Raw genomic sequence first — 13,314 nt, forward strand, 5'->3', positions numbered from 1 at the left:
CGTCAGATTACCTCCTGATCTGGACGGAAAATTCCAACATGCTGATGGGAGGACACTGATTAAAACAAACAAAAAAAAAAACACAGGAAAGACAAGGAATTTGTTGTTTTAAAAAAGTAATTTGTATTATATTTATTGTGTTTGGATACAATACAAGAGACAAAAACAATCATATGTACACGAGTGAAACTAAAAACAACAGTAAAGAGAGCTTTAGTGACATGAGGGAAGCGGAGGTTAATGCTGCTTTTAGGACGTCACGGGAGATTTAAAGTAGCCCTGAGATGTGGACGGATCGGACAAAATGGCATCAGAAGACAATTAAAGTCAACTCTTTCTGGGGACTTAGGGAGAGGGATTTACTTCAAAGCCCTCCAAAACGATGCAGTCGGAGTCAAACGGGTCGAACGAATGAGAAAACACTCAGGGAAGTCAAAAAGTGGAATTAAAAACCCACAACAGCCGCCACCGTCGTCGTCATTACCGCCGATATTTCTAATTATCAAGTGCACGCCGCTTTCTGAAGTGTTTCTCTGGGAAAAAATAAAATAAAAGACTGCATTTTAAGTAACATCAGTCCTTTCTTTCTTTTTTTCTTTGGCAGAGCTGCTGTGGAAGAAGTTAAAGTTTTAGCAATCCTATCTGGGAAAGCACAGCGCTTATTACACAGCTCAATTTCCAATTCTCTCACAGGTACGCACACACACACACACACACACACACACACACACACACTCAGAATACAAAATGAGGCCGCAGCACAAAACAATCTCCCAGACAGGCTCAGTGCTACAAAAACACACGGACAAAAAGGAAAGACGGCTATTATGCGAGGCTGGAGAGGGCCGGTATTCATACGCTGCTTTATAAGAAGAAACACAACAACACCACTCATTCCATTAAAGGACCTGCAAACAGAGACGGTTATCTCGGTGGTTTTACACGAGGCTGCCGTGGAGAGGATGCTCAGGCTGTGGGCCATTGTGCCGGCCTGGAGTGGGGAGCTATAACTGCAGAGGGAGAGCACAATCAGCTGCTGCGTTTGTCTCCGCTCTAATCTCTAAACCCTGGCCGGGCCTTTTCGCCGACACCGAGCTGCCGTTAGCGTCCGGCCTTTCATCCGGCTGCTCGTGGGGAGTCTTTCTAGTTCAGATCAGTCAGAATTTCAACTGGACTTTTCTCGTGCTTGTGGGAGGAACCAGAGGCGATAAACGCCGCTGATGATCCGACGTGAAGTCTGGCTGTCCTTAAGGTGGTAGTCTACTCTAATTTGTTAAACAACTTATTTTGTTATAATTTCTAAAGAATGCAACCAATCAACACAAAACTTGGCACAAAGAAAGATAGATTTAGTAGAAGCATTTTAAATTTAGCTAAAGTCTGCCACATTTTATAGTTTCCATGGTAGCAACAGATTTGGCGAGATACAAAAAATCTTGTGGAACAAAAATCTTCAGAAGGAAAATAGCTATAAACACCAAATGTGGTGCTGACTCCTTATGTTATTATGGATGTTTTAAGTAGACAATTTTTCCTATTTTTGTATACTAGAATGATAACCATCTATTTGAGCAGAAATATTAGATGAAGTAAAAATCTGTCTACTTAAAACATACATAATAACATCAGGAGTCAGCACCACATTTGGTGTTTATAACTATTTTCCTTCTGAATATATTTGTTCCACAAGATGTTTTGTATCTCACCAAATCTGTTGCTACCATGGAAACTATAAAATGTGGCAGACTTTAGCTAAATGTAAAATGCTTCTACTAAATCTATCTTTCTTTGTGCCAAGTTTTGTGTTGATTGGTTGCATTGTTTAGAAATTATAACACAATAAGTTGTTTAATAAATTAGGGTAGACTACCGCTTTAATTCCCTCGTGTTGAAGATGCAACCTTCAACCTGTGATTCCTTCCCAGTCAGTGCAGAAACAATCAACAACGCAACACATTCCTTCATGTTTACGGTCCCCCCGTGACCCAAATACTTCATCTTTGTTGTGGCGGCTATAAACCAGACTATTAGAAGGAAAACTGGGTTTATAGGTGCCGTCCGGACAAAAGCTTGGCTCCTCTACAAAGCGGCGTTTCAGTGCATGATGGTGGGAGCTTTTAAATGCTGCCTAAGCAGGATTATTCAACTGCCGTGCTTCACATGGTTTCACTTCTGCAGGAAAGTACAGTACAGCGCTTGTTCAGGATTGAGTGCAATACTGCTTTTAGGAACGAACAAAAAAAAAAAAAAAAGTCATTGGAAATTCACTTTCTCTCCTCTCCTGGTGCTCCCACAACCATTTTGGTCCATTAAAGGCACCTCGCAGAGCTACCGCTGAAGGCCTGTGCCTGGATTCATGTCTTTTTGATTAAGTAAGAGGGAAACAAAGGCCCTTGGAATGAGGATAAAATACATTTTTCAAGGCACAGTTGTCGAAGCTCCTACCCCTGAATATACTGATAAGAGCAGAAAGTTTTACATTCATTAAAAAAGACAAAACAACAACAGCGCTGAGTTTCTTTAAAATCACGCCGGAGAAGAAGAATACTTTGGACTAACTAGCCGAGAGAGGTTCAGTGTTACAGTAATGTCTGAAAAGGCACACAAACAAACAAACAAAATGAAAAATAAACGTTCACGATTGTCATTTTAAAAAAAGAATTCCTGCGAGACGGAGCGTCGACTGGAGGTAAATGTGCCGGGCGGCGAGGCGGACGGAGGTCAGAGGTTCCCCTCGTCCAGCATCTTGTTGACGCCGTTGCAGATGCGCTGCAGGTGAGCGCGGTAAACCTCCGACGGCCCGTACAGCGTCGCCAGGAAGTCGCAGTCGGCGAAGTGATTGAAGACGTGGTTGACCCGCGAGTGGCTCTTGGCCGTCAGGTGGCGCTTGATGGCCTGGTGCAGCAGCTCGCGGCACTCGTTCAAGATGGCGCTCATGACGCGGCGGTCGAAGGTGAACTCGATCTGGTGGAAGCTCACCGCCGTCATGGCCAGAGTGTGGACCTTCTTCCTGCCAGACAGAAAGAGGAGAAGCTGTCAGCGTCTGAATCTGACCGCAGCAGCACAAGGGAGTAAAAATAGAAACTGCTGTCTTATGAGTTTCTTCAGAAAAGTTTCCCGCCCCCCTCCGAAGATTAGTTATGGTGTTGTCCTTCACAGCGACACATCTCCATGATAATATAATCACCATTCTCCATACTGTGCACTTGTGTCAGCTCCTCATGCCTCCGAGCTGAGTGCGACTGTTTCACAGGGAAATATATGAACTGATGTCCTTAATTTGCCTCCATCAGCAAACAGAAATGTACTTGAAGTGCAGTTTTCCTCTTAACTACATCCTTGTTGTTCCTCAAGGTTTGTCACCTCCTGATGCAAACATTAAAATTCAGTCAGAGACACTTCAGTCGAGTGATTGACCTGATTTGAACGGGAGCACAAACGAGGACTCTGCTGAGAGAACTTAACCTCCTCGATTGACACATACATGACATTAAATCCTCATAAGTCAACAACATGAAGCTCCCCGTGAGCAGAAGGTCAGGGCGCTAATAGCTGCCGACACCAACACAACTTCAGTGCTCTGTTGAGCTGACGCGATGCTTCCTATACACCGGGACGCTCCATTTAAGCTCCTTTACAGTAAACATTTGTAGAAGGTACATTTCTTTGTTTCTGAGAGTTTAGTGAGCAGATTGATGCTTCCTTCATGTTTGCATGTTGAATAAGAAGCGAGAGCCAGGAGGCAATTAGAGAAAAAACCTGACTGGTTCTGTCTGAAGTTCCAAAGCACGCCTGCCAACACCTCCACCGGTGACAGATTAACATGTGTGCCGCGTTCAGACAATGACAGCAGAATAGAACGAACAGGAAATGCTCTCATTATTCTGACTCAGGGGGTCTTCACATATGGTTACCGTCACCGCTGCGACGCTGAAGAGTTTATTCCACATGCAGACGGTGGATTAACAGTCACTGTGCCTCTGGTTTAATATCACTGTGTTGTATAGTAATAGCACAGTGTATAGTGTAATGTAGCATAGCATAGCATAGCATAGCAAAGTATAGGACACTACACTATACTGTTGTAAAACACAGTTCAGTATAGCAGAGGGGAGTAGAGTACACAACCCTCTAGTATAGTATATTGTAGTATCTATAGCATAGCATAGCATAGCATAGTACAGTATGGTATAGTGAAGTATAGATTAGTAGAGTAGACTATAGTACAGTACAATGCGGTATAGCACAGCATAGTGCAGTATAGTGAAGTATAGTTTAGTAGAACAGACTATAGTACAGCATAGTAGAGAATAGTATATTAGAGTAACTATAGTACAGCAGAGAACAGCACAGTTAGATGCAGTAGAGTATACTCCAATACAGTAGAAGAGTAAAATATAGTAGAGCAGAATTGCATTAATATAGGCTACATTCACACTGCAGGCAAAAGTGACCCAAATCTGATTTTTTTGCCCCTATGCGACCTGTATCTGATTTTTTCATGACAGTCTGAATGACACAGATCAGATTTTTTCAAATGCGACCCAGACCACTTGGACATGTGGTCCTAATTCTTATATGTATCGGATCATTTGTCATGCGACTTCAGTCTGAACGGTCAGGTCGCATTTATCCGACCTATACGTCATTGGTACACGACAAACGTCACTATTCTGTGTCTTCGGGCTGCTGAAGACGTATGTCTTGCCGTGAGAGTGTTAAAAAGAGGCGCTCACATATGTAGGTAAAGGTCGCTCTTGTCATTCTAAAATTCTGAATGAAGTCTGCATCTGTGAAGCCTCTCTCATCACTATCCACCACTCCTGGCTGTGACTCCGCACCCACACAGTTCTCTGGACAGACGTTGCTGCCACTGCCCCACAAAACGCCAGGGCCAAAATCCTGGCTCTCTTTCTTCTTGACCTTCTCCTTAAAACGATTAAGTTCTAAATATGCTGGCTCCGGCTGGACAACAACTTTAAAATGGCCAGACATGCTCTACTGTTAGCGTCCATGTTTACTTCCGTAAACACTGAACACGCTCTCTGCGTGTCGTCGTTGTGTCCTCTTCTGCGCATGCGGGACACTTTTGGGTCGTGTGAGGTTCACACAGGAGATCACATACAAGTCGCATTTAACTGGAAATGTGAACGAACTCGCAAAAAAATTGGATTTCACAAAAAATCGGAATTGAGCATCAAGCCCTGCAGTCTGAACGTTGCCATAGTGTAGCATAGTATCGTATAATTAAGTAGAATAAAGTGGACTGCATCTAGAACGGTCGGGGAGAGTAGATTACACTAGGCTATAATCTAGTATAATATAATACAGCATACAGGGCTCCAGACTGCGGCCAAAATGGTTGACTTTGCGACCTTTATCTGAGAGTGCATGAGTTAAAATTTAAACTGGTCTCGCTCAGTCATGATGATCATTGAGATGTGCTGGTGTCGCTCTAACCGGCACGGGCAGCGACCACATGAGCCAAAGTGGTGGGAAGTTGTACTGTCATAACATTAGTGTACTTATAACATTAGTGTTTACACTTTAAAATGCGGTCTTCTCGTGAAATGGATGTGCTGTTTTTTCCGTTCATGGGAAACACCGCATGTAGAAAAAAATCCCCCCATTCTATCTGGGACAAATCTGACAGTATACTGCCCTAGTTTATCATTTATATTTAGGGTCATTTTTGGTCACACACCTGTCTGAGCTACCAAGCAGCACCTACCGCAGCCTGAAATGTGAAATGAGGAAGTTGGTCTGGAGCCTTGGCTTAGTTAAGTACAGTAGAGTATAATAGAGTAGAGCAGAATGTCACAGAAGACAGTATAGATTAGCATAATATAGTACAGTAGAATACAGTAGAGTACACTGTAGTAGAATAAAGTGTAATTTTGCCTCCATCTGCTCTGTATGAAAACAGCCTGCATGAGTCACGTGACTGCTGGTCACAGCTGAGTCACTATCGGCTTCCCAGAGTCACAGAGGAGATTTTAAAATAACTTTTATTATCTTTACAGAATCTGGTAACTGCATACTGCTTTTTTTTTTTTTTTTTTTAAATTTAGCTTGCAGATGGAAGTGATGTTGAGGAAACATCATGACTTCAAGGTCAGATTTGATGAAGTTTCCGAACTAAAAAGGGCACATGACAGATGCATCAATTAGGAACTCTCAGAAAGTCTTTAGAAAAATCCACCACAATAGATTTGTTTCCATTTTTACACTTTGTGGCCCTAATTAATTTTGGTGACTTTTTTGATGATCAAAGCAGGTTTTGGGGTTCAAAGGGTCACACAAGATTTCACCATTTCCTCCTGCTCTGTACTTCATACAGACATGACCGTGGTTTCTTCTCATCGAACTGCTGGACAGAAATGAAATGACTTTACTGGCTGAAATACGCTGCTGTTTCCTTCCTGACTCTTACCTGAAGGTCTCGACCAGGATGAGCTCCTCGCTGTTGAACTGGTTGTTCCTGTAGAGCACTCCCAGCTTCACCACCATCTTGATCAGGTTCTTGATGATCTTCTGGGACTCCTTGCGGTTGCGGGTGTACTCCTTGGTGACGCGGTACAGCTCGTCCAGCACCTCGCTGCTGGTGTCGTCGATGAAGAGGTTCGCCACGCTCTTGGTGGCCATCTTACTCATCAGCTTCTTCTGCGCCTGCAGGGCCAAACTCTTGGTGCTGAAGGAGTCCATGGTCTAATCTGGAGATGCAGAGAGTAACAGAAGAAACTGGTTAAACAGTGTTTTCTTTCAGGAGAGGCCAGTGTGAAAACATATTTCCCTGCTGGTGTTCCACATGTGACATACACCGATCAGGCATGATGTTATTACCACCTGTCTAATACAGGGGTTTACGACGGTTTACGACGGTTTACGACGTCCTCGACCTACGACGCTTCATCGTTACATCAGAACTGGTTACGTGGAACTAGTTGGCGAGTGGAGCGGACGAATACGTCGTCACACAGCGCTATCACACAGCTCCGTTTACATTCACCGGCTGTACGCCACCTTGGATTGTGCTACATTCACTAACTTTTTGCCCTTCATTATGGCTCCCAAGCGTAAGACAGACTCTTCTGACAAAGTTCTGACTTACGGTGAAAATCAACTTGCGTCAGGCTGCAGGTGGAGGTAAGTCGAGGATACCCAGTATTGTGTTGGTCCCCTTTAAGCAGCTAAAATTCCTCTGACCCAGTGGGGCATGGGCACAGGAGCTTTCATGTGGCTCCGGGATGGTGGCAGTGAATTCTGAGGGTCCTATGAGTTGCAGGTAGGGCAGTTTCTGGGCTCCGGATATTCCGCCCCAATTAAAGACGAATATCCGAATCTTTGCTTCGTAACGTCCGACAGTAGGTGGAGGGACGAAGGAACGAGCCGAATATTAGGATCGGTTTGCAACGTCTGACGGGAGTGGATGACGAGTTGAATACCGGAATACCGATCGTTCTACATCGTCTGATGGGGGTGGGGGGGTGTATCCAAATATTTGGATCTCAAAATTAATACTCAGGTGAGACCTACTTAGATCTGGCTTATCCTGACACAGCCCACTCAGTAAGATTTGGATGTGGGTAGTGTGGAACCCGGGTTAACATCTTATTTCTGTTGTGTTCCCATTCCTGTGCAGTTTTTTTGCAGTGTGCCAGGGTGCATTATGGGAACTGGCATCAAGGGGTGGAGAGTTGCTTGACCATGGGTAGAGTGGGGGAATGACATGCAGTAAATGGCCATGGGCTGGATTCGAACCCATGACTGCTGTGTTGGGACTATAGCCCCTATGTATGGGTCTGGGCGCCCGACCTGCAGTGTTTAGGTGGTGGTTCATACCAAACATCCTCATAAATGTCAGGACTCAAGGTTTCCCAGCAGAACGTAGCATTATAACAAGATAATTGATGTTTTTCACTTCACCCGTCAGTGGTCAGAATATTGTGGCTCATCGTTAGAAAATCAGAAATGAAAGGAGAGGACCCTTTGACTTCCTCATCTAAAAAGCAAAAACAAACAAAAAAAAAGAGAGCCAAACACAATAGAGCCTGCAATGTGTGAGGTTGTTCCGAATACCACCAACACTAATGCTGTTTAAACTCGGGGGCCAAGAACTGTCCCCTTTATCAGATAATGAGCCGTGGCAGCTGTCGAATTAGTCCCAGCGAACCCTCTGGCACGGAGCCCATGAGGTAGTTAGAGAAGAATGTGTCATTACGCCGTGTGGGAGTGAAGTCAGTTACAGCTCCACCACCGGCTGCTAATCTGCTCCATCACATTCACAAAAACAAGGTGCGAGAACGTGAAGCGGGAGGCAGACAGCTCATTCACCGCCCGGCGATGATTTATGCATGATGCCGTTTATGAGTGTGCGTTTGTTTGCCAAGTGGGGTGACTCAGTGTGAGGCGGCGTCCATGATGGAGGCTCATAAATACTGGAGGGTCACGGGGCCCCGCCGGCTTTCGCATCTCCCCCGTCCAGGCTCCTCATCAAACGAGGCAGGGCCGCGGTACGCCACATCATCTCGGCGTGTCCTGCGGGTCGCTTGTTCGGGTTTGTACAATGTGTTTTTCAAAAAATAAACTGAGTCTATTTTCCCGTGCACTCCCTCTGTAACCTTCGCAGATCTCCAAGGATAACCTGGGAGCGAACAACAAGCGTAAACAGGCAACAAAGGCTGTTTTCTACAACCGCCTTCCAAACCCAGCAACAGAGGGGATGAATGAAGAGGAGGAGGCTGATGTGTTGTGAGTTTTATCTTTATAGGGCATGTTCTCCACTTTTCAGGGATGCATTTAAAAAAAAAAAAAGTGAATAAGCGCTGATTATAAAGTATCTGATGGTGCCTCTTACAACAGAGCCCAAGGTGACACTTCAGATAGCTTAAAAGCCAAATATATTTATTTATAATTAGACTTATGTAAGAGAGGGGAAGAAAAGCAGTGATTTGAGAAGCTGGATAAATATAATGGTAGAAGTTTGTCAGGCTGAAATACAGTAAATATGTGATGGATTGCTATGAAATGTGGAACAGATATTCATGATCTCCTGAGAAAATGTTCCCTCTTGTGTCACCAGAAGGTTGAAAATGTGTTTTATAATAAAATACAAGAATTAATGGATGGATTGCTGTAGTACAAACATCCCACAACATCATCACATCATATCTGTTTATATCCACATGTAAATGTATCATGTATTGCTGTCTTTATTTCTAGCCCTATTTTACTTTTCTAATTCTTTTCCTACTTTTTTCAGGCTTCATCAGTATTTAGCACCTGTAACGCATACATTTCCTGGTGAGGAATCAATAAAGTTCTTCTCTTTTCATATCTTTGAAGATCCTGGAACCAACATCAGGCCAAATTTATGCGAATTGCGCCGAACGCACCAAGCTAACACCATGGTAAACGTATCTGCATTCTTGCATTAATGATATGTGAATAATTTAATGATTAACTGATCATTTGAACGGTTCTTGAGCTTAAGGCAGTGATTTATGGTGGTGTTTTCTGCAGAATGCTCGAGATGGAAAATATGTGACGAGTTTTCTTTGCTGCAGCTCAGATGCAATTTGTTTGTACTCAATTATGTAAAACTATACTGCAAGGTCAGTAAACAGAGCATGAACAAACACTGCTCACATTTACATAAATATATATTCTGAAACGTAACACGAGGAAAAATATCTGTAGGGGTGGAAACTACTGAACTCTGTCACTTTTTGAGTCAAAAGTTTGAATTTTAATGTCGATTCAAAGCTTAGTTTTCTGGATTTAAGTCATAATTCTCTGAATTATAAGTCTTGCATTAATTAGACAAAATTGTTAAATTTTAAGGCTTCGTGTGCAACATTTAGAATTACTGGATGTCGTCACAACTTTTCCGTCATGTTTCATTAAAAAACTGGTGACTGTAAAACGAAAAAAGATCACATCTTTGAGTTACCTGGTGTCACTAAACCAAACAACAAAGTCATGTAAAGTCAGTAAGTTTGCTCAGGATGTATGAATCTATCCATGAATAGAAAGTGACAAAGTGTCCACAACAAATGACAATTGTTGACATATTCCCCATTATAAAATAGAGCTGGACCTGATTGCCCGGTGCAGCGGTGATTTCTAGGGATAGACTTCAGAACAGTGGGTTAACCCTCCTGTTGTCCTCATTTATGGGCACCAAAACACATCGTTTCCTTGTCTGAAAAAAATCCAAACATTCTACAAAAAAATTCCCCAAATTTGTAAAAATTTGCAAAATCTTCATTAAGAAAATCCAAAAATTCCTGAAAAGTTTCCCTAAAAGTTTTATTTTTTAAAAAAATCCAAAATTTGGCAAGAAATAAAAATTTTTAAAAGAAATATTTTCAAAAATGAAAAAAAAAATCTTCCAAAAATATTTCAAAAACATCTAAAGCGATTAGGAAAATATCAGTAAAACTTCCATTTTCTTTAAGATTTTTCCCAAATGTTCTTAAAGAAACATTTTTTTATAACATTTCTTTTTTGCACAAAAAAATTCAAAAATTTCCCAAAAATGTTGAAAATGTGGAAGTATTCACTGTGAAAATATATTTATTTTTTGTACATTTTCAAACTTTAAAACGGGTCAATTTGACCCGCAGGACGACAGGAGGGTTAATACTCCTCACAACAAAGACATTATTTAAAGAGAAAACAATGAAGCAATAAAAAATAAAACCATTTTCATGCTGATGTGGAGAAAGAATTCGGTAATGTCACATTCAGTCTCATTCTTATGGCGTATGAGACACTTATCCGTCAGTTATTCTCTCAGCTGCAACCTTGACCGTGTTAAATGATACTTGAAGCAAGTAGAGGACGAGTATTAAAACAGAATTCCAACCACTAAGTACAGTTCCTGCAAATCTTATGAGGTCAACAAGTAGGCTATAAAGTTTTAGTGTTTCAATCAGTGTCTGTTTTAGGATTATATGCTCTTGAAAGACACATAGAACAATGAAATGACTTTGAAAACAGCTTAAAAACTCCGATCGTCTCCTCTCACTATCTGCCCGCTGAGCTCCGTCGATCTTCCAGGATTGATGATACTATTTTCCAAGAGACCAGATGGGTCAATAGGTGGCGTTTTATGTGTGTTGATGTGCAATCTGGAACTCAGTCTGCTCAAGAACTAGTCAAGGGCGGAGCGTAAGTTAACGTGGCGATGTAGTCAATAAGAAGTGAAGGAGTTAAACCTGAAGTTACGTCAATAATGTCACACCCTGCTTCATACTACAGGCCTCAGGAACCGACAAAAACACAATCCAACCACAACCATAGGTCACTTAGCGAGTGGTTGCTAATTCGAGTGTTGTTTTCTTTACTACATCTGTCTTTCCTTAACTCTACTCATGACAGAAACTGAGAAAAAGATCCTTAAATCCGCAGGACAGACCCTCACATTAAGCATAAAATAAAAAAGAGGCACATAAATTCAGTAACATAAATAAATATGCATAAAGACGGCTAACAGTTTCAATGGGAGGGTCTCACATTCACCAACATTTAAGTGTATTTGGACCAGCTGCCAAAATTTAGAACAGAGAAACTTGAAATTTCTGCTGACCGTTACTCCATGTTTTCTTTAGATAGCAGATAATTATTTGCCGCTATATTAATGCTATATTTATGTTCAAAATCTAAACAAGTTTGGCTTCTTTTGTCGAGTGAAAAAAGCCTGCCGCCAAAGATTGTTTTAAGTACCACTTTACCTACTGAATATTTTATCTATTAACATTTTTTTCTATAAAGTGTCAGAAATAAGTTTAAAAAATGTCTGCTGATGTCTTCAGATGGTTGTTTTCGTGCAACCAAATGTCCAAAACTAAAAAAGATGTTCGATTTACTTTGATGTAAAGCAAAGAAAAGCAACAAAAGCACAAAATTCAGTTCTCACATTAGAGAAGTTAGAATCAACGGTTGGAGTAAATCAACTGAAATCAATAATATAACAGTTGAAGGAATATTTTCTGTTGGCTCAGTTAATAAACCGATCTTTATTTCTAAACACAGATATGCTTATGCGAGTATTGATTTGGCATTGCAACCGAAAAAAATCTGAAACAATGCCTACAGCCAAAGCGTGAAGGATTTTAGGTTGTGAGGAAACGCACACATAAATAAGGAAAAGACTTTTGTACCTTGGGGGGGGGGGGGGGGGGGGGGGATAAATACGAAGCCCAAGAGTCAGATCTCATTTCCTTGACATATCTCCTGACGTGTTACAGCCGAGATAAATGCAGCCTAATAGGTGACTGCCACAGTGAAAACAAAATAATTATATTTACAGAGGCCTCCCATTCACATCATGGTGGGGGATTAATCTGTATACAATGCGTCTCCGTGCGAGGAAAAAAAACCCCAGAAGATTAGCTGAAATAGCAAACTGAATGTGTATGTGCTGGAGAATAGCACAAAGCCGGAGCAGGAGAGGTGCTATTAGTGCAGCAGACAAAGGCAGAGGTGACACATCCCTGCTGGGTGATTTCTACTGCTGTTGCTACTAGAAGGCAGTGCATGTGCTGCTACTGTGTGTGACTTTCATTCCTCTCTTTCCTTCTCTGCAACGCCTCTCTAAGAATATCAATAAGACTCCTTGGAGAGAGTGTCAGCAGGATGCTTTCCAGAGAGAGGAGACACACGAGGAGAGGGCGAGCAAAGAGAAACGAGGCTGGAGGTGTGCTAAATATCAATCCTGAAGCATCGGGAATATGTAGGTGTTGAATGAGAGGTCATTTATACACCACCACACACTGAATCCACCGTCTGGTTGCGTGTGCGTTTAGTTGAGCCTCTCGCCACGGTGACCGAAAATCACCGACGGATCCCCATCGACCGTTTTGCCTCGATTCCAACTCTAATAGCGCTTTTCCACTAGCTCCTACTATATGGTTGTTTTCCATTACAGTTGAGTCCCGCCTCATCGTGGGTGGAGTCATCGTAGCACGGCGGCCCGGAAGTCCCAAACGCAACACAGCAATGGAGGACATGGAGGTGATGGTATACCTGCTGCTCAGGCTATGTCTTTTTGTCGAAGTTCCATGAAGAGCAATGCGCACCGTCGCTGTTGCCAGTTTTTTTTTTTTTTTTATTTTGACGTGGTGGGTTTGTCTTCCTGTCCAATCAGTGGTCTGTAGACGTCACATTATCGGATCGACTCAGCTAGCTGGAATCCCGGCCCAGTAGGTAATAAAATAGTAGCTGGTACCTGGTACGTCCTGATGGAAAACCTCACAAACTGAGCAGTCGAGTAGGTGCTGGTGAAAAAGCGCCATAAACTCGTTGAGC

The 13,314-nt window shown here is 42.4% G+C and overlaps 1 protein-coding gene across 1 annotated transcript in view; it reads right to left on the reverse strand.

The window, feature by feature from the left end:
* Positions 1-2,617: 2,617 nt before the first annotated feature.
* The window catches only part of tnfaip8l1 (tumor necrosis factor, alpha-induced protein 8-like 1), a 32,021-nt gene continuing 21,324 nt past the window's right edge, over positions 2,618-13,314 (reverse strand). Inside the window, exons 2-3 of the mRNA XM_022216449.2 lie at positions 6,434-6,713; positions 2,618-3,010 (exon numbers count right to left, since the gene is read on the reverse strand). Of these exons, the coding sequence (XP_022072141.1) occupies positions 2,722-3,010; positions 6,434-6,705 (561 nt within the window). The 5' untranslated portion in view covers positions 6,706-6,713 and the 3' untranslated portion in view covers positions 2,618-2,721. The remainder of the gene's footprint in view (positions 3,011-6,433; positions 6,714-13,314) is intronic.

Source organism: Acanthochromis polyacanthus, chromosome 4 (assembly GCF_021347895.1).
Source record: "Acanthochromis polyacanthus isolate Apoly-LR-REF ecotype Palm Island chromosome 4, KAUST_Apoly_ChrSc, whole genome shotgun sequence".
In the NCBI taxonomy this organism is placed as follows: Eukaryota; Metazoa; Chordata; class Actinopteri; family Pomacentridae; genus Acanthochromis; species Acanthochromis polyacanthus.